Source organism: Pollachius pollachius (assembly GCF_949987615.1).
Source record: "Pollachius pollachius genome assembly, chromosome: 14".
Classification (NCBI taxonomy): domain Eukaryota; kingdom Metazoa; phylum Chordata; class Actinopteri; order Gadiformes; family Gadidae; genus Pollachius; species Pollachius pollachius.
Genome location: NC_136947.1, coordinates 8,287,957 through 8,314,212, shown reverse-complemented (window position 1 = coordinate 8,314,212; position 26,256 = coordinate 8,287,957). Strand labels below are relative to the sequence as shown.

The following is a 26,256-nucleotide window of genomic DNA, read 5'->3' as shown; positions in this document are numbered from 1 at the left end:
GAGGATTGGGTCTCAACGGTTTAAAAAGCGGCTGCTCTAATTTGCACCTCGCTGATAGGATTTCATTCAACAGATGAACCAGGAGCCAGGGGAACAGGGGGTAAACGTGATGCGGAGCGTCGATGTGACTCTGGGCGTCGCAGGTTCGAACGGATCCTGAAACATAATACAGTCCAAACTGCTGAGCAGGAGACAACACTGGGACTAACCGGTGCGATTGACTCTCACCTCACGGGGGTCCTTTGATAAATACATCTGGGGAAGTACGCCTAATGGTTAAATGTGTCTGCATTGATACGCTTCAAACAAGGAATTGAGCGGAAAGGAAAACAATAGAGCTAATCCGTAAGAATGTGACATTTTGACCTCTCTGATAGTAATGGAGAAGAAATTTATTAGGTTTCCTCTGAGTATTCATCCATGATGAGATTGATTTATAGTTTAAAATGGAGAGCTTAGTACTCTTTTGTGTCCAACGACAGGCTGTGTTCAACCCTGAATGCTAATGATCTTAAAGGGTTGGAGACTGTTATTCGGCACAAAAGCACCCGATGGGTGTTGAACAGGCCGGTGTATTTCACCCTGTGTTGCGTGTGCCCCTGGTGGCCTGTGAGGGTACTACATGTGATGCGTGGGATTGAATTCTTGAAATGGACACATTTACCATCATAGAAAGGGAAAACCAATTAAATACATTATAAATGTTTTTTTCAGTAAATGTGGTATTATGACTTGCTATTATTTCAAAAATAGTGAAATTCCGTTAATTTTTCTTTTTCTATTGATGTTTTGTGTGAATTTGTGTTTGCTAAATAAACACACAGGGAGCACATGGCTGCTTCTGGATAGTACTCGCAGTAATAATCAAGTATGAAGTTCTACCCGACACCTCCACTATGATCTCGTAAAAAATATGCTTCTGTTGCAAGCGCTAACGATAAATAACATTAAACAAGGATTGCTGTACTTTTGTACAGCCATGGTTTTGTACAGGCATCCCAACAGCCATGGTTGGGATTTGGCTCGTTCTAGTACATCTGTGTTGTTATTTGGCGTGATACACAATCACAAAAAGGGCAATAAACCAACAGCTGTATCTGAGGCCGTTATTCGTGGTACCCTGTGAGACACCATTTGAATGCTTTAAACACAAGTGCTACTCGTATCCCATAAAGAGGGACATCCTCACTCAATCTGTCTGCTGTTCATCATGATGTGTTGGCATGGCGTCCAAAGTTTGAAGCAGAAGCAGTCTGCAGATGATTTATGACAGGCAGGTGCTGACATAAAGACATTGAATGCTGTCAAACTGTTATCATGCCCCATCTCAAGTTTATGTTTCTAGCTTAGGCCTATCCGGTCCCTGAGACTTTGTAATAAAACCCTTCGTGCCATTAGAACTGTACAGCTGGCAGGTGGATTTTGATGGGCTGCACAGTTTTCTGCTGCTCCCAATGTTGATGCTGGAATGGTGGTGTTTACCCTGGTCTTGAAACATTTTGAGCAGCTCAAAGACTTGCCATCTAGTCTGAATGTATTACGTTCATTCTAATCTGTTATTGAGGTCCGGTTCACACAGTGCCTGAGGTTCTTAAGGCGTTTTGCTGCGGTTTTGCCTTGCCTCCACACGGCAACGGAGATTTTGGGCACTGAAAGCGGAGACTTTTATAACCTTTTTTGTCTCTTAAAACGCAGTCCTTGCCGTGTGGACGGGTGAAACCGTAACTTTTTTAAAACAATAGCGACACGCTGATCTGAAGCCGTTGTACGCAGGCTCGCGGTTTTCTTTAATGTTTATTTGTATATTTTAGCAGAAAGGAACACTGCCGCCTACTGGCCGGGTATACTTACTACACCATTTTCACTGGTTGGTGCGTTTCCGTGTGGACGAAGATAGCTCTGAAAACGTTGTGTGGATGCAAAAAACTTTTTCCTTTTTAATGACCTTAAGCTCTTATCTCTTGTGTGTTTACATCTCCTTGTTCTCACAAAGATACAATTAATGATTTTACCAATATGCTTATTAATATCGTTCATGCCAAATATATTCTATGTTATAGCTTATAGAATATAACATATTTGCCCTGAAGGTGGTTATTTGCTGTGCACAAAATGTATATAATAATATATATTAATTTGTAAAATTGTTTATATAATATATTATATACAAGTGATTACCATTATCAAACATGGATACACATACACAAGGCTACATTTTTACCAATACATATGCATATATATCACATTTGTAATGTATTACATGTTAAACAGCTGAACAGCTAAATTAAACCTACAACACAGATACAGTGAAGGTAGTTTCTGCACTCCGACCATTCGTCCTGTCGGTATTCTGATCAAAGTCAGGGACCATTCAGTTGGATCCAATTAGACTGTAAGATGGAATGCCTCGCTGGGTTTCTGTAGCCCACAGTTATGGTTGAAAGACAAAAAATCCATAACAACTATCAATATTTTTCAATCATTCAACAACGAATTTGAGAAAAACAAATTTATAATATTACTGATTTACTGCAAAGTTATCAAATATGAACAGTTTTTATTGATCCCTGAAGGATAAAGAAGGATAAAGAATCTGAGGGCTGGCTTTTGACCACCCCCTGGGCGAAGATTTGGTAGTGAAAAGCGAGACTATAACACCCCTGATATAAATAAAATATAGGACTGGAGCTCTACTCCATCACTGGGAGAAGAAAACAATTCCCTTCTCTGACTCCACCTCGTTCTCCATTCGCCAGTCGCTAGGCTGTGGAGCAACTGGCTCTCTGTATCTCGGTGCAGACTGCACGCCAACCGGCTGGAAACAGCATCCCTCCAGCCTTCGAAAGGCAGACGGCAAGACAACAGGCTGGAAACAGCTTCCCTCCAGCTTAGGAGAGGCACAGAAAGGTGTCTGGCTCTAGGTGACTGCTGGACTGAAGGAGAAGTCACCAAAATGTGTAATTATCTGGAATAAGGAGAGGGAGATGGAAGACCTGAGATAACAGGGTAGGTTTATATTATTTTTTTCAGGGGGGGGAGGTTTCCAACTCCTTTCCTCTTGGACTGATGTCTCGGCTTACATCTGCAATTATCACATCCATGTATCTATGGACGAAGGTATGCTGATGGCTCTGCTTTACTATTCCCACTACTGGATCGATTCAGTGTTTTGTTCTTTTACTCCAATAAAGGGATCATTATCTAAATCAGCCTTAAATGCCTGAGGGGAATAGTTTCTTTGTTTATGTCTCCCAGGCACACTTCTTCCATTTCCGGACAGAAGGACCACACTGCTCTCTGATTCCTTCAAAATAAGATCCTGATCAAGACTGAAATGCTTTTTTCCCAATCAGGCTTCAAATTCAAACTGTATGCGTCAGTTGAAACAGCCGAGGATTGTAAAGTGAAGCTGCATATTTTGGCAGGAGCCACCCACCTGTGAACCGTCACCATGTTAACCCCAACCAAATCTGCCTCCGTCTCCTTCGCGCCCCACAAAACTCCTGAAGCCCAGAAGGATGCCCCCCTCAGGGGCCTAGAGACCACCGCCCTCAGGACAACGTGGAAGGAGATCACCCTGGCTTTCATGAGGAGGACCAAGATCCACGGGCTGAGGTTTGTATTCACGTTGGAGAAGTCCGGACCACAGCGGGCTCTCTGGCTGCTGGCCTTCTGCGTGTGCGTGGCCATGCTGGTCACCTGGTCGTGGAACCGCATCTTCTACCTGTTGTCCTACCCCGCAGTCACCAAGATCTACATGGTGTGGGCCCACAACATGTCCTTCCCCGCGGTCACCTTCTGCAACAAGAACGTGTTCCGCGTGTCGAGCCTGACCCAGGACGACCTGTACCACGGCGGCTACTGGATGGACCTCATGCACCCTAACCACACGGTCATGGCGACCGGCCTGGCCATCCTCCAGGAGGACCACAAGCACGGCCTGTTGGGCCTGCTGGACTTCAGCGACTACAGCCCGCCCCCGGACTCTGACGTCAACACCACCGAGATGATGGGCAGGTTGGGGCACCAATTGGAGCGTATGCTGCTCGAGTGCAGGTTCCGCGGGGAGGTGTGCACCTACAGGAACTTCAGCACAGTATGTACAGAGCCGCGGTGTTTGTGGTGTGTTGCCGATGTGACGGTGGTTGACTGGGTGTGTTAAAAATGGGGGCTGGGGGAGGGCTTGCCTCCTGTATCCAGGCATGTTTCGGTGAGGTGTCAAAATGGCAGAGCAACATATTTTCTTTGTCTCATATGTTTTGTGAGTTTTAGTCTCGATGTGTTGCTGCACAATCAAAGGCCCTGACAGCCACATGCATACACCCACACACACATACACCCTGACACCCACAGACACGTTGACACCAACACACACACACACGCTGACATCCACACACATACACTCTGACAACCAAACATATAAACGCTAACACACACACACACACACGCACACATGCACACACACACACACACAAATATACACATATACCCTGACAACCACACACGCCCACACACACTGACACACAGACATGCACACTGATGCACACGCTGACACACACAAGCACACAAAAACACTGACACCCACACACACACGCTGACACCCACACACATACACACATACAAACACACACAAACACGCTAACACACACACACACACACTTACACCCTAACAACCACACATATACACGCTAACCCACATACACTCTGACACACACATACACCCTGATAACCATATACACAATGACACCCACACACATACACCCTGACAACCACACACATATACGGCACACACAGACATGGACAGTGACACACAAACATGCACTGACATCACACTGTGTGCTGACACACACACACACACAGACACCCACACACACACACTAACCCACACATATAAACTCTGACACACACACATACACGCTGACACCCACACACATACACTATGACACACACAGAAACACAGGCACGCACGCACGCACGCACGCACGCACACACACACACACACACAAATATAAACCTTGACACCCCTATATACACTACAACACAAACACACGCAGTATGTATTTTTTCACTTTCATCACATTTTTGCTAACGGTAATCACCGTAATCACCTCCGTCTCACAGGACCCGAAGACAGGAATCATCCGTCTTCATATTCATCACAGTGTGTCTGCTGCTGCTAGGGGATTTCTCTAGCTGTGAGTCTCTCATTGTGCGTCAGTGACAACAACTCCAGGAAAGGAACGATGGCAGCATTAATAATTCAGACATTAGAAATCAGCAACGCTAATTTATTCGTTTATTTCGTATGTTGCCCTTCGAACACGATATATATATATATATGAATGGATTCCCTCCCGTTCCCTTAGTTACTTAATTGGTAAATGGATAACTCTGTTCCCATCCAACTAACCTTGTCCATATAGGTGGATAGAAAATAAATCATACTTCTGTATTTTCTTTTGTAGTTCACCTTCATTTCATAGTAAGTTTCCTGGTCATGTGCAAATATCAAGGTGTGTGTGTGTGTGTGTGTGTGTGTGTGTGTGTGTGTGTGTTGGTGTGTGGGTTGATGTGCGCGTGTGGAAATGTTTGTTTTGGGTGTTCAAAGATGGACATAAGCAGTCCTTGTAGTTGGAAGCCCTGCTGTTGTGTTTCCTTATGTCTTCACAAAGCAAACCCACAATGCCTTTTGTGGGCTGTGTTTTTCAACAGTCACAAACCAATCATGTTCACAGTGCATGAACAATATCTTTACCACAAATTATTATTATCTGCTGTGGCTCCACCTTTAGGTCAAACAATCTCAAAAATTTAATGCTGTTTGTCTCAGAGTCGGGGAGCTTGGCTGCAAAAAAAAAGGACAACACAGAACACATCAATGAATCACATTTATTACGAGGAAACGTAAAGCTTCCATCTTGATGGCTCGCTAACCAAATCCTATAATGATAAGAAATATATAAATCAGCTCTGTTTCCAGCAATCATCTCAGTTGCCATTCAAATAACATGGGTAACAATTGTATTACAATGAATGGAAAAAGGTGAATGGACTTTATTTATTCAGTGCTTTTCTAACCAGTGGCCACTCAAGGCGACAGCCAGCTCGTCGGGAGCAGTTAGGGTGTGGTGTCTTGCTCAGGGACACCTCGACACTCGGCTAGGAGGAGCTGGGGATCGAACTAGCAACCTTCTGGTTACCAGCCGACCCGCTCTACCTCCTCCCACCCAATGAATGCATTTCCCTTTTTCTCAACCCCAGATTTACACACGCTACGGAAAGTGTTACACCTTCAACTCCGGTCTGGACGGGAACCCGCTGTTGACCACGCTGAAGGGAGGTACGGGGAACGGCCTGGAGATCATGCTGGACATCCAGCAGGACGAGTACCTGCCCGTGTGGGGAGAAACAGGTCGGTCATTAACGTTTGCGTCTTCTAGTGCTGATGCTTTCATTTTGAAAGGACACCTGTTACCGGGCTAGCTTAAAGGTCCCATGACATGCCACCAGGTGTGGGTTGATTAGCCGTTACAAGCCGTTTTGGAAATCTGTTCCTTATGACATCACAGGTGGGCGTGTCCACCTAGATGTGTGACGGATAGATGAGCAACGTTTGCTACAGTCCACTGGGTAGGCTGGTAGACTGATCTATCCAACACACATCTAGGTGGACACGCCCACCTGTGATGTCATAAGGGACAGATTTCCAAAATGGCTTGTAACGGCTAATCACACCACACCTGGTGGCATGCCATGGGACCTTTAACTGTTTTCAGTGTGGTTTGATGATACTGCTTGATAATAACGTATTGATAATAACGTAATAATCCATTTTATTTATTTATTCGCTATAAAAATAAAGTTTGATATGAACAATTTTTTTGAACAATGGACGGTATTAATAAAGTAAATAAAAGCTTATAAAGACGTAATAAAATGCAGGTAAAAGCATTTCATGACCCAGAAAAATAACCCAATACATTATTCATGAATGGCAATGATGATGTCAATGTATGTTAGCCTTGCCAAAGAACACCATCCTCCCTGCTACCCTTCCAGCATTTATTTTTTGCCCAGTCCTTGCTGGCCACCTGAGAGGTAACCCATAATGCCGCTGTGCCTCTGTAGGGCCGGCGTGAGGCCGTTTGTCTCATTGTGTCTGTCCTGCTGTGTCCACAGACGAGACCTCGTACGAAGCGGGCATCAAGGTCCAGATCCACAGCCAGGACGAACCGCCCTTCATCGACCAGCTGGGGTTCGGCGTTGCGCCTGGTTTTCAAACCTTTGTGTCATGTCAACAGCAACTGGTAGCTAACATTTGGTCTTGCGCACCACCACCACCTCCCCCTTCCTTCCAACCAGCACCATCGTCACCACCTTCAAACACCACCTCCGCTTCTCAGACCTCCATGTGTCGCTCAGCATCTTCCCCCCACCCCCCATTCCACTCACACACACACTGACCCCTCTTCTATGCTTAAACTCCACCCCTCCACCCTACTTGTACTCCACCCCCCCTCTGTGTCATGGGGGCCCTGGACTCAAAACACCTCTGCTTTTTAGTCCATGTGTGCATGAAACTCGGATGGAGGATCTTGAGATGGAAACAAGGTGCTCTGGTGGGCTGAGCTCCACTGATAGGACGGGAGAAGATTCAAGCACGCAATTTAATAATTTTTTAATTGCAATTTAATAATTTGCTTGGTTGAACCCTAGTCCTTTTCTCTTTGACTTCAATTGGAGCCCAGGCAAGTGATGACCAGGCAGGGAACGAAAAGATAGACTTTGTTTTCTGCACCGCTAGAACCCACCAGGCGAAGGTTGTGACATTGGATCAGAATGTTTTATGTATTTCACGTGTATTGTGGTTACGGGACAATGAGGAAGGCAAGGACAATGAAGAGGAAACTTCTAGCTGCGTTCAAGTTCAGAAGAACGGTTCTTGGCCCATTAAACACAGATTGTTAGGAATATTCCCAAAACAGATATTTTACCTCTTGTTTACCCGTCCACTGTCCAGTCCGTGAAGGAGAAAGCATTAAAAGCCTTAAGCATGGGGTGGTGTGCAAGCTCATAAATTTCTCCTCCCAGTTCATTGATTTCCAAATCTAATCAAACCATAAAGCGATTTTCGGATGTTACCGAGACAGCAGATCTTTAAAACGGTGTCCACGGTGCGGTACAACGGTGCAGAGGCTCAACATGATGGGATTTGAACAGTGATTCATGCTGTGTGTTGATTTATTTAGCGTAGCGCTTGTTAGCTGCAGGGCACGCCGTTAGCATGTTTCCCCCGTTTGCTAATTCCCCCCCATCAGGCTTGTAATGCTTTTTTTAATTCATTAGCCAGAAATGGTCAAATACATGGCTCTGTAATTCCTTATCCTGGGTAATTAATTTTAATCTAAAATCTCCGTATCTCTGTGAAGCAAACTGTCATGGGTGGAAGCAGAACATTTACCACTTCAGAACAGACGCACTCAATGATGGCACTTCGGTTTTGTGCAATTATCGGTTTGTGCAATTATTTCTTTGTTGGAGCGTTCTGCCTTACTACAACGGGAATTCAAAAGAATATGGATTATTAATTATTATTTCTGGTAGTTGGGAGAACATGCTTTTCTGTTGGTTTAATAGCCATTTAACTAACAGATTGTATTACAACCTATCACAGGGTATTATTTCTTGATAGGTTACAATAGTATAACAACATCTATTACAACCTATGAGTAGAGTAAATTTGATGAACAAATATTAGTATTTCAATGATCAATTATCAACCTAGAATCAATGTTGTTGATCAGCTGCTCTGGTTCCCCCCCCTTAATTTCAATGCCTTCAAAGCCCGCTTATAGTTTGAAATACTTACTCATCCCCCTCACAGGTGTTGAATCCTTGATAGAAAGTTTAGATTTCGTGAATCTGCTGGTCCAGCTCTATCCATTAATCTGGATAGGTTTCCCCGCTGACTGTCAGACTGACGGATGAAGTGGGAAAGCGGGGGGCAGACGGCTGAATAACCAACTAACCAGCGCTGCTTCTGAGCCATCAGTAACGGGCGCCACTGGGACAATCCGATTGGATTTTTATTTAGTATTTGACCTTGGCAGGAGTTGGTGGAGGACAGAGGGCCTTGACCAATCATGCCAACCATGTGGCAAATCCTTTATTTTGCTGCCCTCACATGAGTAACGATGTGTGCTGTGTTCCCTCTTCTCCCTCCCCTCCTTCCCTCCTTCCCTAGATGAGACGTTCCAAGAGGCAGCTTCACTCTCTGTGCTGTGCTTCACACTCTTCTCTCGCAGTCAGAGCCTCCTTTCCTCCATGAGCCAGGCGTCATAGTCAGAGCCTATTTTCCTTCATGAGCTGGGCTTCACTCAGTCTGAGCTTCCTTTCCGCCCTGAGCCAGGCTTCACTCCCATTCAGAGCCTCCTTTCCGCCCTGAGCCAGGCTTCACTCCCATTCAGAGCCTCCTTTCCTCCATGAGCCAGGCTTCACTCTCAGTCAGAGCCTCCTTAGCTCGGCTTTGGGCAGGGCCCGGGCACCCAAACATTTTTTTCCACTCAAGAGCAGAGGTTAGCGTATTCCTGTCTTGAAATGCTGCATGACCCGAGATTCAAATATTGTTAAGTAGCCCCACCCACCCAAATCCGAATTCAACAGCCCCATTTCCTCCGCTGTGAATGAAGCCATCTGTGTCTTTTCTTTTTCTTTTTAGTTTTTATGTGGCGGGAGCACAAGTAAATCTCAGGACCGACGATACATCCTCGTTCTTGCCGCCTTTACCGTGGCCATTAAAGGGCTGCTAATTCCCTCCGCTGGGGCTAACATGTGCAGCCAACACATGCAGCCTAGAAGGTTCTCTGCTGGTGTGTGTCTCCATGGCTTCAGCCTTGTTGTTATTATTTGATGCACTACCCCCTCGTTCAACACATTCCTTCGACTTACTGTTGTGTTGGTTGTCCCCCAGTGGGCCCACAGCCACTCATCATTTCCTTAAACTCATCATCACCCATGCACGTGAGGGTGTTTCCCAAGACCCCCACCCCACCCCACCCATAACTCTCTCCGGCTATGGGACCGTTAGCTGCCAGCGGAATTTCAATAAGAGCTTCATTATGTTTGCATGAGTAAATCCTCGGCCTTCCAGAATAAAGACTCTATGGGCCACCTACTATTGAGTAAATGTCCTTCTCAGGTGGCAAAGCTTAATCTGGATGGACTGGAGGGGAGGATTAGGCGTCAGGGTGAACTGCAGTTAGAGGTGGTAGTACTTGAGTTTCTTATGCAGGACTGCTCTGATAAGAGGCCCCCCCCGTTTGTCTGAATAACCTTGAGATATTGGAAAAGTGTCAGATCACTTTCAAACATATGCATGTGTTTTAGCACAAACTAAGCAAGGTTTTTCAAAAACTGAACTGTGTGCTACAGATCAGAATGGGAAAGTCTAGTTTTAGAAGAGATATCATTTATCAAAGAATGGTCGCTGTGGGAAAATGAGAAAGGTTCTTAATAAGAGGATCCATTTCAAATTCCCGGACACACATTTGAATATCATGACCTGTAACTGGATTTTAACATTGAAGTGCAAAACACGAGACCTATGCTGACGCTATGCCTATAGGGTTAGCATATGCTATGCTATACCCTATACTAATGCCTAAACCTATGCCTGCCAACCATACCATCATACCATCCATCTTATTAACATGTAAGCTTTGGATAAAAGTAGCATTTATAAAGTAAAAGTATTGCACTCAATACCAGCGTAGACTGTGACCACAGAGCACCATTGCGATTCACTTTCCGTGTCCATCGATCGTGGTGGCGTCTTTTCTGACAGTCCATATTTTCCTGCTGCGAGTTGATAGCATTAGGCCTGTTTCCATTCCCCCATGATCCTCTGCAGTCTGCTTCCCCCACAATAGGACAAGCCCTGCATCAGTAATGTTTCCTAACCTGCCAACGCAATGCCTGCTGCAACACACACAGCCCCCTACCCTGTTCACCCATTGTCTCTTTAAATCGGATCGGGCGTCCTATGTCAGCACTGTCCACAAACACTAAAAAGTTGTTGTGTTTTTCTTGTCTGTATGTTTTTGCGGCTGCCTGCGGTCCTGTTTTGGTAACAATTATCCATTTTCCGATGCCAGACTGTTGTCCGCTGGGCTTGACTGGTGTGTTGATGTGTCGGTGTACCGGTCTGGCAGACGGACCCCGAGGGGGATAAAAACACACCCTTATTCCCCCCCCTCTTCCAGCTGCAGTACCTGCCACCACCTTGGGGCGACTGCAAGTCCACCCCCATAGACTCCGAGTTCTTCTCCACGTACAGCATCACGGCATGCCGCATCGACTGTGAGACGCGCTACCTGGTGGAGAACTGCAACTGCAGGATGGTGCACATGCCCGGTAGGCCCCGACTGGCCCCCAAATTTAGCATTGAGTTTGTTTTGCAAACCGAACCATGTTGATAATGTCTCCCGCTGTGAACTTGCAGCTATCCATTAATATATGTTGTACGTCCTTGCACTTAAAAAATATCACTTAGCGCTATGCAGCGTCTTATCATAGCTATCTTTGTTGTGGGTTAACCTAGCGATTGTTGGTGCTTGGCAATTGGTTCTATGAACATCCTTACTGTACCGCAAGCAATATATGTGCCTTAGATAAAAGCATCAGCTCAATTCCCTGAATGTCAATTCAGAAGACAGAGGGTACAGTTGTGTTGTGTGTTATTGGTGTGAGCAGAATAACGATGCCTTTCTGTCCCCCCTGTGTGGTGTTGAACAGGTACCTCGACTGTTTGCACACCTGAGCAGTACAAAGACTGTGCTGACCCAGCGTTAGGTGAGCCAAAACCCAAGGACTGCAAACAGAGATGCTTATTAGTTGTTGTTTTTTAGCAAAGCAAATGCATTCTTTTTCCAGGGATTGTTTGACTGCATGAATCTCCCTGCGTGTCAGATAGCCCAGGCAGTTCGCAGCCAACGGGCGCCAAACGGCACAACATGACACATAAATTAAACCCTGGAGAATAGTTTGGCATTCACTCGAATGAGGGGTTATCAGTCAGTGCTGGAAAACATTTGTATCTTTTAAATCCCATTAAAACATTGTGTTCTGTTCATGGTTCATTAAAATATAATCAACAGCGCAGATCTTTTCCCCCCTTTCCGTTCCCTTGACATATCCCCTGGATTCGTTCATTATTTTTGTTTCATGGAAAGTGAACGATGGCAGCAAATAGTTCTGTTCTTCGTTTTAATGTGCTTGCTGGCAATGTTCTTTATTATACATTTTTTAGACTGGGACGCTTTCATACTTGTGCTCGGTCCATTGAATGATTTGATCCACATCCACAGACTTTTTGGTAGAGAAAGACAACGATTACTGTGTCTGTGAGACGCCCTGCAACATGACGCGCTACGGCAAGGAGCTCTCCATGGTAAAGATCCCCAGTAAGGCGTCCGCTAAGTATCTGGCTAAGAAATTCAACAAAACCGAGCAATACATCGGGTAAGTATTTGCCCATTGGCTCTCCGTCCCTGAGAAGATGACCTTGTGAATGACTTTTCTTGGTTTGTTTTGTTTTGCTTTGAGTGGGTAGCGTTAGCATAGCGAGATGTTGGTCTCCATCGTTCACCTTCAATGCCATAACAAACGAGACAGGATTAAACTTGAAATGTGTTTTTAATTATTTGAATTATATTTCAACTCTTTACTTACCAATGAAAATGGTATCCTGAGAGAATCTCGTCTCCCTTCCATCCCCCCAGAGAAAACCTTTTAGTGCTGGACATATTCTTTGAAGCTCTGAACTATGAGAAGATCGAGCAGAAGAAAGCGTATGAAATCGCCGGGCTTCTCGGTGAGATCCACTAAGCTTACTTTATGATGGATGTAGGAAAGAACAAATGCATTGATCCTAATCTAGAAAACCTTCCTCAGGCTTTTACGGCCTTTCTCAAACCGGGACCTCCAGCTGCAACCACTTAGGACCAATGTACTTACAGCATTGGAACAGAGAAGGAAACGGGTCCTAAATCCATCTCCGAATGCGAGGCGCTTGAGTTAACACTGGCAGAAAGCCAGGGTTTAAATTCTCTGATTTCGTCAGCTTACACATAGTCACTCACGCGGGAACGCATCGCTAGTGGAAGTCAAGTTGACGGGATCTGTGACAAATGCATGTCTCCATATGTGTCTATGACATCCTAGGTGACATCGGAGGACAGATGGGGCTGTTTATTGGAGCCAGCGTCTTGACAATACTGGAAATATTCGACTACTTATACGAGGTAAACACTTTACCCCTTCAGTGAATTCATTTTACGTTTCTGTCGTTTTAGGGAGAAATGCTGTATGACTATATTCTGCAGCTATCGATTCTTTTTGCACTTTTATACATTGCTATTGATGCAACTGGCAGAACCAGACCCTTAAATATCTGTGTACTGTTGTTATGAATCAGAATCAGAGTTATTTTATTACATCTTATTGTAGGGCCAACCCAAGAACACGAGAGTGCAATTATTAGGCTTGGTTCCTCAACAGTCAGATAGCAGCAACAATAAAAGATAATGTAAATTAATATAAGTAATAATACAAATATTTCAAATAAAGTAAGTAATAAGAACTACAGAGACTAATGTGGAGTGCCATTGATCGCTATGCAAGTAAATTACTTTGATCTGCTTTCCTGTCAAGGTGTTCAAGGATAAGGTCCTTGGTTTCTTCATCCGCAAGAAGCGACCACGGCGATGCCAGAGCGACAATCTGGTAATACTTTTATTTTCTGCTTCTCACGCTGTCGATCCGTGACACAATGTCAGATAAACCCAGGAACCAGAACAGTGTCTTCTTGTGTTTAAGATGTGTATTTCTGAAACCTAAACCATGTCAGAATGATGCCCAACTTATTTGTGACTTTTTCCACTGCCACCACTTTCACTTTCTGTTCAAATGTATTTGAAACTATTCCAAATATGATTTGAACTTTGATGTCTAAAGAATAAAACATATCCATCCCAACGGTTTGGATATTTTTTTCTTTAAATCGATAAACACTAACTAGATTTTCCTTTGCGAAGATCTCCTTATGGTTTATTCGTCCACCGATGTAGAGATAGATTTTAACTAATCCAACAATTTATCTGGAAATTCTGGTTCCTCTCTTTGGTCATTAATCAAACGTAGTGAGGCGTAATTTGCTCAGTGCAGCCAACAATTGTGTTCCTGAGTTCATCTACCTGTTTGTTTCCAAACCCCCCCCTGTGCAAAGAATTCTGCTCTTTGTGAGACAAGCCCAAATGTTCTTCATGAGTAACGATGGAGCGAGAAAAAAAATCAACTTCAATTTGCTTTACAAGTCTTTGAAGAAGACTTTGGTTTGTCTCTGAATGAGTGCAGCGTACTGTAGTGGCATGCATGGTCGCCTTGGTTCATTAGATTACAGTTCAACAGAGCAGAACAAGGATGGGTGTGTTCTTCCTTGTCCGAGTAAAGATGTGTAAGAGGAATGATTCCAAGACATCTGGTTTGGTTGAGATCAATCAGGGCATAACGCAAGCCATGGTAGGAAAACAAACCTAAGGCACATTGTGCATTTAGCTTTCCTTTCTGCATTCCCCTCCATCCATGTCATAATAACACTTGCTTAGTCTGATCCATCTTATCCACCTCTTACTCTCATGACAAAGAAACCACCTCCAACTGACTCGCTCATAACTCCACGTAAACAACCGAACTCTGAACATACGGCATATCATCATTTTCAGACGTTAGATGTTTTCCTCCTCCTCAGTGCTCATCCACAATGTTGTAGCTGTACGCTCTGAGCACTTCCTGCTTGTTAAAGCCCAAAAAGACACCAAAAACACATTTCATCCTCCAACATTTGATATCCCTCAACTTGAAGCCCCCTGATAGTCCCCGCCCCCTCCCCCACAACTGTTAGCATTGCATTGTGTTTATTATTTCCATTCCAGCCACCCTCACCCATCTTTCTTTTCATCATGTCTATTCCAGGAGTTTCCAGAGAACCCAACCAGCCCTGGTGTCACGCCTAATCATGCCCCCAGGTAGCAAACCCCATTAATATGAGAGCCTCCCTCCAACGCTGTCACTCTCCTCTCTCTTTTTTCGGACATTGTTGGGAAACATCCCCGTATGGTTCATCCAACACAGGACGCCATCGTCATACATACCATATCCCGTTCGGGGCGGTGGATTAGGTGTTCCGCAGGCGGCGGTCTTTCAGTTGAAAGTGGGATTAAATAGGATCATTCACACGGCGCTCTCTGATCTGAAACCCCGTCACCTCGTATCGACCAGGGAGAGGTTAGTTCCACCACAGTGTGTGCTCTTTGATCAGCGGAATCGTCTGCGGAAGACGACTCGGCAGTACGATCAAAACATTCCTGTGAGAGTTAAACTTAAACTTCACCGTGACACAAAAAACTGGCAACGAATTCCAATAATGATTTTGTTTTCTCCTCCCCCGCCCCCCCTGACCCCCTGTAGGGATAAGAGCAGTGCTCCAGTGAAAAACAAATACATATCTGTCCAACGAACACAGCGCTACACCAACCGAGATGTGTTTTCCTGCAGCACCGCTGGCCGTTTACATTAGAAGCTAGCGCCTGATAACATCACTAGATGCATTACTTTGTGATGTTATGTACATCATCTGCATGCGATGATTTCACATACAATAATATTTTTCCTTTTCCTGCCGGGAATAGCAATTAAACCATTGCTACGAATGAGTGCATCACTTCTCCCCATGTAGCGGCAACATCTGAAGCAAAGCCTGTTTGCCCAGATAGAAACACAGCACATGCCGAACGATTCAGCTTTCATCACTGCTAGACGTTATAGTGCGGGTTCGACTGAAGCCCAGGACTAAATGTGTTGTTCTTTCTTCTCCTTCCCCCCTCTGTCCACTCATCTCTCTATATCTCACCCCATTTTTGGCCTTATATATTTTCATTGGGCTCCATTTTATTCTGTGCTTGCTTCCTTATCCCTGTATCCTTTGAATCTGGGATGCATTTCTCTGTCGTTCGCTGTCCTTAATGTTGTGACCTTGTGTCCGATTACATTGTCATTGCCCTCCATTTTGTTTGTTTTTGGCTATCCGTCCCTCACATTATTTTCACCCTATTTTCTCCGAATTATGCTGCCCTGCACTGCCCTTCTCCCTTAATGCGGATGACCTCGTCTCGTCTCCTCCTCTCCTTTCTCCCCCCTCTTCTTCCCCTCTCTCCCCCCAGAGCACCTGTGACACCCTCCGGAGTCACTCGGACAGTCTCGGATTCACGCCGAACATGTTACCTCGTCACCCGACTCTAGGGAACTTCGAGGAGTTTGCTTGTTGACCCGGTGATGGAGACGCAGACTGGGGCCAGGTGGGGGAGGGTGGGGTGGGGGGGGACACTATCGAGGATCGGCTACAAACTGTGAAATAATTCATGTAAAAGTAAAAAAGTGAAGAAATCCAAAAGGGAGAGCGTATACTCGACAGCGTGGTAGACCTTGAATAGAAATAGAATACTATCATCAGTTACAAAAAAAATAAACACCAAAAAATATATACACTTCCAAAACACAAACTCAGGTTTAACTGCCATGCCGAGGGCGTCCACCTTTTATTTCATATCGTTTAAGACGTTCATGGTGTTCATCCGTGGTGTAGTTCACTCGCTCGCTTCTGTCCATCCATGCTTTCTCTTGGTTAAGGGTTTTTCTTCTGATCCAAAAGGTATTTCTGACCGAGTTAAGCGATTGTATATGGGAAGGATTGTGACCAGAGGTAATATAATAAAATGTATAATTACATAGCACCACATGCTTTGGAGTTCTGTGGCCTATGAATCCAAGGAATAGATGTGGACTGGCAGGAGTGGCATACATTCAAAGTATGAACAGCGATGCCCCCTCTCTCCCCCCCTGTAATCTGATGAGACAGGTTGAGTGACTTGTTATCCCTTTGAGCTGTCACCTAGTTAAAGTCAAAGAAAACGTTTTTTTTGTGATTTATTGTCTGACGTTTTGAGGGGTCGACGGCTCATTATCAGGATAACAACACGGTCTTCACTCGTGACCCCGAGTCAAAACACACATCCATAGCTTATCGCACTGCTGTTTGTCACTATGCCTTTGTTACTGCTAAGCTTTCGTCTCTTCGAGTGGAAGAATGTACACACACAGTCACCTAGACCTCTTGAACGTAGCCTGAAAGCGTAGACTGACGATGATTGACAACAATATGAGTCGCTAAGTATTGAACATTGGTTGTGCAATATAAACATGTTTTCCCATGGATGTGGTGAGAGTGTTTTAATGGATGTCTGTTTGAACTGTGTTTCTCACCAAGGTTCACAGAGAGGAAGTGAGTCAGGCGAGAAACGATTGTATCTTAATATGATATGGCTTATATTTAACATTTACATTATAATTTTCAAGTTTTAGAACAGTGTTGCTATATACGACATAATGACTGTCATGAGAAAAATGCATCCATTTAGTCCGCTGTCAACCTTGGCCCTGGTTTCCGTTCGATGATTCAGTTTAGAAGATCAACCACTAGAATTTTCTTGTGACATTCTGCATTATTCCTCATTTGTCCTTACCGATGGCAAAATAAGTTCATAAATCAGCACAAGCCCCAGTGATAGTAATCTATTCTCTATTATAAATTCATGGAGAACACAGACCGTCTGTAGATAACATTCCTTACCGTCACATGAATATGTACATACCCGCAGAAATGCCATACGAAATTCTAGACTCCCCACGAGGTCAACGTTTTGTTCCAGGGGGTTTTCGCCCTCCCCTCTGATCTCGTACCAGAAGGCCAGTCCGTTCACCAGGCGCCACCTAAACCTAATCCCGTCCACGTATAGCCCTTGAATGTGTTTATATCCGAGTGGACCCCGAGTGTCTTCCACCCTCCAGTGACTTAGGCCTACGCGACCGACACTGGAATAGAATTTGTAGAGACAAAGAAGATGTAAAAGGAAAACAAAAAAACAACAACCCTGACTATCTTATCTTAAATCGATTTTTAAAAAGAGCGACATTGTAATATTGCATCATTGTATCCTATTGTTATTACGATATCATGTATTGAAACCGCAAAAGAAAAACGACAAATTGTGATGTATAAACCATCGAGTATAATAAACGATACATTTAACCATCTCCCTCACGTTCCCACAACTTCTCTTCTTACACGTCTGTCCGTTTATTTTCCCGCTTGTCATCCATGTTTGTTTCTTTCCCCCTCCCCGAACCCATGGCTCTGGACTTGTAACCACGCCAGTAACACCTCACACATCTGAACTGTGATCGTTTGTTGGGACTACAGTTCAGAGACAACAGACAGCCTATGTTGTGTTCTTTGTTTTTTACTTGGTGAGCTTACCGCCTTGCCAGTAGGGGGGGTTGGTGTTAGAAACACCGGAGCTTTATTACTCTGTTGTCTGCTTATTTAGATGACTGTTGTGAAGCACAAAACCTTGGGAGATCAGCCATTACTTTTTGTAGCCAATGACAGGCACGTCTTGTTACCACGACAACGCGCCTATAGGCTTTAGTTTGGAGTGTCCAATACACGCGCACTTAAGGGTTAATCAGGAATACGACAACATACTTTGCGTCAGATCAACAACACAGTCCAGACCTAATCCAAAGGAAAATAAAAATATCGCTTTACTATTCAGGGTTGTTTAATTAATGGGTGGTGTTGTGTTGTCAGCAATAAATTAATTGATTACGGTACTACTGTTAACAAATCCAGTCGGCATACATCCTACACTTGAGGATTCCCAAATTGCATTCATTCATTCCTGTCCGGTAGCTGTTTAACGAACGTAGGCGAGATGGCTACGGGTTTTGACATGTGTATATTAAATTTCTATATATTACGATGATCTTACATATTAACTGGTTAAGAATACAAAAAAATATTACTAAAAGGTATTGCCCCAAATTAAATGTGACATTGTGATGCTATACGATATCGTTGCAGACATAGTTTCTATGTCATATGTCGTCCCATTTCATTAGCGTAAGAATGGTTCATAAAAAAACCTTGTCTATTGGGATGATAGACAACCAACTGTGAACATAGGGTTAACATGGGGTTAACATTAACTGGTGGCCGTGGGTCCCTCCCCCCTCGTATCCCTGCCTTACTACCGGTCATACAAACTATGTATCCCAGCTAGCAGCTAACTTAGGGCTTGAAATATTTGTGCTATTTTTTTCCAAGTAGTTATACAATTTCAACGCTCATTTATGAAACCATAGATGAACAGCATTTCATATCAATATATATATCTATATATATAGCCTTTTAGATTTGAATTATTGAATTATCAAAGAGCTTGATCCATCACACTCTGCAGCACATTATGTCATTTTCCTTCTTGCATGAACATTGTGTATTACCAATATCTACCTACTGTATTATCAGACCTGTTGAAACATTATTTATTTTTTTGTATTGTATCCAAATGTAATTTTGAGCCAGATGAAACAACGTGTTAATGCAGCCATTCCCTCTGTGCTACTAAAAGTATATTAGACCTTTGGAAAAATAGCAGCACCGACAACCTCGAGGAAGGCTTGGGATTGTGCAATATTTAATTCAGTGTGGGTGCGATGAGTGACTTATGTTCCTGACATTTTGAATGGAGAGCGAGAGAAAAAGAAAAGAAAATACCTTAAGTGGCTTGAAGTGAAGAGTGGTATTTACAGGTATTCTGTTTTGTATATTTTATGATTGCATGCACAAACAATTTGGGAAATTTTGGGCTTGCTTCATCTGGCTCTACGTACTGTACATTACAGTATATTGTAGATTTGTGATTTAACACTGACGTGGACATTAAATAGCTCCTACCCTCTTAAATGTGTGTAATGTCTCGTTTAAGTTTCGTATACACAGCTTGGTTATGCGTTTTGCATCTATGACAAACAAGATGACTTTTAGTGTGCATTTTTGTGTGATCAAAGAAAAAGACAAGGAACAGAGTGGTTATACCGTCACAGCTACAGCCATCTATTCTTAGTTCAATAAATCAGTGGGTTTGTTTATTTCCACTTTATTAAAAAGTGAATCATAGTGGTTCAAAAAAAAAAATACAAAACCACTGATGGCGTATGTTTAATGGTACATTAGCTACGTGGTGAGTAGGAAAAAGGACACAAGAAGGTGCAAACTTCAATGTTCAAAATCCAATGACATTGTGGAATATCTCTAGAGCGGTTTGTCTTCAACTAGTTCTGGAATAGCCTGGCAGCACTAAAGCATGATGAAAGCAAATCGCACTACAGTTTTAGAATAAAATCCTAACATTTTTCCACACACACACACACACACACACACACACACAACCTTTGTCATGAATACTAAAAGTTGCTGTATAAAAGCAGTGTCATATTATTGAAACAAAATATCCTGTACCAAAACAAATGGTTGTGCTGTATTTAAAAAAAGAAAAGACCTAGGCTTAATTAAGCAGACATTCAATTATTAATAAATACATGCATTCAATTATTTTGCTTACATCAGTAGAACAAAAATAAAATATTAACTTTTCTATCTACTTCAGAGACAACCCATGATGAGGGAAACAATCTGGGGGGTGATTCTGCAATGGAAAAGGAAGCCGTTTGAAACAAAGAAACCACAAGGGACAGAGGGCGTGATGAAATATAAATTCTTTCGGATCTCGTTTGTGATGTACAATAGCCAACAATTCATTTTTTTTTCATATTTTAACTACAAAAGAAAATGAACAGATTATAAAAGATAGCAATGATGCACTAATGGTCCTCTGTTCATCAACTCTACAATTTACATTGGTCCACTTTTGTTAACATGGCTGTTGCATTTTAATAGACTAAAATGGTGACAAGAAGTGACCCCAGTGTGACTGGTAGTTGACAAATCATGCACACAAAAAGCTGGCAAAAACGTGCAACTAATATAGCGTTGTCCCAGACCATTGTACAATCTGCTCTTTAAAAGTAATGGAAAAGTGATGGGTTTATGCTTAAAATATTGATAAAGTTTTTTTTTCTATTACTCAGTGTAAAATGGATGCAATTAATGAAAAAGGTGTTCATGCCTTTAAGGAAAGCATAAATACCTCACTTAAAGTGACACCACACTAATGTATTATATGCATTTAGGTTTTCCATTTATGACATGGCCTGTTCAAAGTTTTGAAACAGGGCATCAGAGAATCATCACTACTAATTTCACAGTCAACTCTGGGCATGTATTCCATTGTAGCAGATATTAAAACTGAAAGACCCATGTTTGTTCTTCAAGATAGCCCTTGATAAATTGAATCAAAAAGCTGTTATGTTTCCCAAAAGTGCGGTCAATAACGACGAAGTCTGGGGTCTCCCCAGGATAGACGAGACCTCGCACGGACAGACTTGCAAACCAGAACAAAGTAATAATGATTAACAAGGAGGCACAACAAGATGATATCAAAGCAAGGGCATTTCCGAAAAGAAAGAATAGATACAGGGTGGAAGGGTCTGAGTGAAAACGTGTTGGTCAGGAGGCTTGATTGTGGTGGTGGTGGTGGTGGTGATGGTGGTGTTGAAGGAGGTTCACCTGCTACGGTGTGGTCTACGGTGGGCAGAAATCAGCAAAGTATGGGTGCTGCAGGGCCTCTTCCGCAGAGATCCTCTGGACCGGGTTACACTTCAGCAGGTTCTGAGTTAAGATTACAAAAGACATCTTAATTCAAGATTTTAAACCATAAGGTCCAAACTTCACAACAAAAAAAAAGGTCCAAACTTTATTTTTCTAGTTTTATAATAAAATCATATATATATATATATATATATATATATATATATATATATATATATATATATATATATATATATATATTAGTGCTGTCAAGCGATTAAAATATTTAATCGCGATTAATCGCATCAATGTCATAGTTAACTCGCGATTAAATCGCGATTAATTGCACATTTCTTTATATACTAAATATCCCTTGATTTCGTGCTGCTAGCCTTTTAATGAGATCAGAGTGTTGAGAAGGACAGTAATAAAATATATTTGGTAAGATGGATATAAGAAGAGACCCGCAGTGAATTCAACCCGGTCCACTTGACATCAGGGAGGTGCATGACAGTGGTAGGCCTACCGTAAAACTTCAATAGCCCAGGCTTTTATTTGTTTCAATCACTGAACTTTCGAACAAAACTCTTGCTCATTAAAGGTGGGAAATACTATAACATTTATTATTTAAACCAGCATGAATATTCCTACCGTACGAAGGCCTATACACATTACCAGGCTATCGAATAACACCTACACACACACACGGCGGCGGAGTGGTAATCGGGAGAGCTGGGGTGGGCCGTTAACGTTTCGGGGCTATGGGGCTGATTACTGCGGGATAACAATATTGCGTTTATAAAAGTTTCTTGCAGCGCCGTCCGACAGCCTGAGCTGTGCGCCCACAACCTCTCACTCACTCAACAGCCGTAACACTCAAAAACTGTCAACGTCGCAACCAAGTCGATTTTGTCTAGAGGGGAGTAACTGAGCGGCCCCTTCCGAAGTGGTACAGCCCAGGTGGTCCTTGAACTGCGATTGGTCGGAAAGAGGTAACAGCTAATGACAACATTGAACTCTAGTACCAGGCTCAAACAGAGTGACACACAAACACACACACACTTTTAAGGAGTTTTTGTGCGGCGTGCTTGTTGTTTTGTTTCCGGTGTAGCTAGATCCGGTATGGTTTTGGAGTTTTTCTTAAGTGACTAGTTGTTGCTAGACAGCAGGTGAAAAAACGACAATGTTTGCCAAACCAAAAGAGCGTTAATCGCGCGATAAAAAAATGAACGCCGTTAAAATTGGTTTGCGTTAACGCCGTTAATAACGCGTTAAACTGACAGCACTAATATATATATATATATATATATATACATACACACACACACACACACACATGCTTTAGCTACACGTGTCACATTATTCAAACAAAATCTTCTGTAACAAAACAAAATGGTTGATGTGAACTATATAAAAAATAAAATACCTAGGCTTCATTAAGCAGACATTCAATTATTAATAAACAGATGCATTAAATTATTTTGAGATTTTAACATTACAAAAAAATTCTCATAGATCCCTGACAGGGAAGAACATATAACCCAGGAGAGACGTTTCTAAAGAATGTAGGATAGGTCTGCCATGTTTAGATAATAAGGAATGCATTTGTGGTCATTGGATAGATAGTGGTCGTTTCTTACATGGTTGGACACACAGCAGTACAAAGATTAAAAGTGTTGAATCACCTGCAGCAGGTCTCGTCCTGTGCTACTGAGTTTGGGAACCACGTTGACCAGTGAGGTGGTGGCGGGATACATGGGATACGGCTAGCGGTGGACGGGGGTAAAAAAAATTAACTAGTTAACCATCCGCTTAACGTCTTGTCCTCTGTTGGGAAACACTACAATATATTGACAAGAAAAGGTTAATGGGTTACCTTGTAATCTGGTAGTTTTGTCATGGCTTGCCACTGCTCCTCAGTTGGCGTACCCAACAATGTACAACAGTGTTAAAGAAAAACTACAAACACAATGGAGTCCACAACACAAAATATATTCCTCCATTTAGTTTTATGCTGTCGCGTCATGCTGTACATTGTCAAAATATAGCCCGTCTTTAAAAGACAGAAAACCATTTTAGAATCGAGAGTAGCATGTATAATGAATGAGTATAGCAACTTAATTAAACAGAAAAGTATTTCAATATTAGCAAACGGCAAAAGGATATCTGAAGATGCGCTTCAATTGGTCGTCAACATCATTCCCAGGGAATAACGGCCTGCCCGCATTGGCCAGCTCTGTATGGACACAAGAAAATAAATTTAAAATCATATTCAACAAATGTTGGTTCCCAGACATAATATTGACATTTACATTTAGCAGATGCTTTTATCCAAAGTGACTTTCAATAAGTACATCTGTCAGAAGAAAGAGAAACAACAATATAGCTGTCGGTACATTAAGGATGTTCATAGAACCAAATGCCAAGCACTAACAATTGCTAAGTTAACCCATTCCCTCTATATACAACAAAGCTAGCTAGGATAAGATAAAATTATATCCAATATAATAACAGTTGTACAAACCTGCAAATATACACCCTGCTGACCACATATCGATTGAGGTAGAATAGAGTTTAGCACCAAAAAGGACATCGGGAGGCCGGTACCACAGAGTCACCACCTATAAACACGACAGCACAACATCAACAACTCCTCCAGCATCACTTAAGATACCAATGTATGTTCCGATGATTTTCACGTTGCATAATGGATGTTGATGTTGTCAATGATTTTCTGAACTGGTCCCTGAAATGTTCTCCAGCAGAATGTGGGCAGTTTGCCGTTTGGCCCCAGGTACTTATCAACAAACAGTGTTACCAAGGACCTTTTTCACGTAACATTCACCTACCTCAGCCGAGTAACACCTTACAGGAATCCCAAAGGCTCGAGCCAAACCAAAGTCAGCCAACTTCAACTCTCCATTCTGGTGATACAGGCAACAGTAACGGGTCAATTAAAAGTTTCTTGGCTTTGACCTTGGACGTAGAAAGTTAGCCAATAGCCTAGTATATATGGTAGTATTTAACTTGCAAGGGAAATTGTACAATCATTTGCGATGTAAATCATATATAGAATTAACCCTTGCTTTGTGACGTGCATTGGGTTAAAACTAAATGATTTTGAACAGACTACAGCCTAACTAGGCGTCCATGTTGGAACACGCACTCTGTTAATAAGGAGATTCTGTGGCTTCAGATCTCTGTGGAGAACGTTCCGACTGTGACAGAAGGCCAGGCCCTTCAGGAGCTGGAACATAAACGACTGGAGAGAAAAACAGGAGAAACACCAAGTTAAAAAACTCACACAGAATAAATAATATGTTGAAGAGTCAAGAGAGACAAGTGATTACCTTCACTGTTTCTGGGTCTAAATCTCCGTTGCAACTGTCAAAATATTTCTTCAGATCCTAGAGATGTGAAGAGTTAACATTCCCCATTATCTGACAACATGTATTCGCAAACAAATATCAATCATTTCTCGGCACAGTTTCCTTACCTGATCGCAATACTCAAAAACCAAGGTTAACTTTTTGTCACTGTGCAGCACATCATGTAGCCTGGGTACACAAAAAGAAAATGTGTTCAATGATGAACAGCAACCAGACAACCAGTCCTACACTAGCCAGCAATCAATGCAGAAAAAAGATCTACAACACTAAAAACAATCGTACTGTTTGAACCAAAGGCACTCACCTGACAATGTTTTTATGTTTAAGTTCCTTCAGGAGACAGATTTCTCTCAAGGCGGAACTTGGCACCCCCTAAAAAACATAAGTGATAAACAAATGACCAGCCTCCAGCCCCCTGCTGCTACTGCTGACTGCCTCACACATACCTCGTCATCGTCATCCAATCGGACCCTCTTCAGAGCCACAATTTCGTGCGTTTCGCGGTTCTTCGCCTTGAAGACGGTCCCGTACGTCCCTGGGAGGGAAAATAGCACAGCGAGAGACGGGCAGTGGGGAACGTTAATGAATGAAAGGCTAGCTGCTGGCTGTACCCTTATGCTAGCTAGAGCTGCCTTTCTACTTAAAAACTGCAATTTAGGGTCAAACATTCCCGACTATGTGGTTCGTTTGACGTAAAATAGAAGATGTTGCCCTTGTTTAATGTTAAAACCATGACTTGACACTACCCATTTATTTAGGCGATGGGCTAACGACTTGAATCTGGACGCAAAGGAATGCTAGCTTGGAGCTGAAAGGTATCCAACTTCTGCCTCATAGTTGTTGTACTTACCCTCTCCGATTTTCTCAAGCTTTTCATATTTCTGCATGTTTGGTAAGTGGCGCCAGCCTTAATATAACTAGTGAACCTCTAGGTCTATCTGATACAAGAAAAAATCCGAAATCCGGAGTGATGTTTTGCTAGCTGGTGTTAGCTCCCAGACTTGTACCCTAGACACTTCACTAGGCAAGCTGTTCTTGTTGGTCATCTAGCGGCTGAAAAAGGAACGGCATCACAGTGGAATTGTCTGGAAATGCAATCCATACAGTGATTTAGGCTGCTGCAGGGAAGGACACTTGCATGGACAAAATGCATGCAAATGTTCTAAACAAACAATCAAAAAACGTAAGGTAGATAGACAAGGT

The 26,256-nt window shown here is 42.9% G+C and overlaps 2 protein-coding genes across 2 annotated transcripts in view; one reads left to right on the top strand and one right to left on the bottom strand.

Moving 5' to 3' along the window:
• The window catches only part of asic1c (acid-sensing (proton-gated) ion channel 1c), a gene marked incomplete at both ends in the record, with an annotated part of 65,022 nt that extends 48,666 nt beyond the window's left edge, over positions 1–16,356 (top strand). The window contains 10 exons of the mRNA XM_079750177.1: positions 6,262–6,412; positions 7,180–7,307; positions 11,262–11,412; positions 11,794–11,850; positions 12,366–12,519; positions 12,780–12,871; positions 13,222–13,301; positions 13,711–13,782; positions 15,031–15,083; positions 16,278–16,356. Coding sequence (XP_079606303.1) covers positions 6,262–6,412; positions 7,180–7,307; positions 11,262–11,412; positions 11,794–11,850; positions 12,366–12,519; positions 12,780–12,871; positions 13,222–13,301; positions 13,711–13,782; positions 15,031–15,083; positions 16,278–16,356 — 1,017 coding nt within the window. The remainder of the gene's footprint in view (positions 1–6,261; positions 6,413–7,179; positions 7,308–11,261; positions 11,413–11,793; positions 11,851–12,365; positions 12,520–12,779; positions 12,872–13,221; positions 13,302–13,710; positions 13,783–15,030; positions 15,084–16,277) is intronic.
• A 3,786-nt stretch (positions 16,357–20,142) lies between these two features.
• On the bottom strand, positions 20,143–26,061 carry cdk5 (cyclin dependent kinase 5). The gene is made up of 12 exons (XM_079751413.1): positions 25,904–26,061; positions 25,500–25,588; positions 25,358–25,425; positions 25,161–25,221; positions 25,015–25,071; positions 24,831–24,926; positions 24,514–24,588; positions 24,189–24,285; positions 23,831–23,900; positions 23,541–23,601; positions 23,350–23,430; positions 20,143–21,745 (listed from the first exon to the last, which is right to left on the bottom strand). Exons 1-12 carry the CDS (start codon positions 25,938–25,940, stop codon positions 21,659–21,661), a joined length of 879 nt encoding a protein of 292 aa, XP_079607539.1. The 5' UTR covers positions 25,941–26,061; the 3' UTR covers positions 20,143–21,658.
• Between the last annotated feature and the right edge of the window lie 195 nt (positions 26,062–26,256).

Excerpts from the sequence above, each read along its gene's own strand:
- cdk5 (XM_079751413.1), bottom strand. The coding sequence starts at position 25,940 with ATGCAGAAATATGAAAAGCTTGAGAAAATCGGAGAGG. Across the intron at positions 25,072-25,160 it reads TTTTTGAGTATTGCGATCAG|GATCTGAAGAAATATTTTGA; the intron begins GTAAGGAAACTG and ends TCACATCTCTAG. Across the intron at positions 21,746-23,349 it reads CAGGACGAGACCTGCTGCAG|AACCTGCTGAAGTGTAACCC; the intron begins GTGATTCAACAC and ends ATCTTAACTCAG.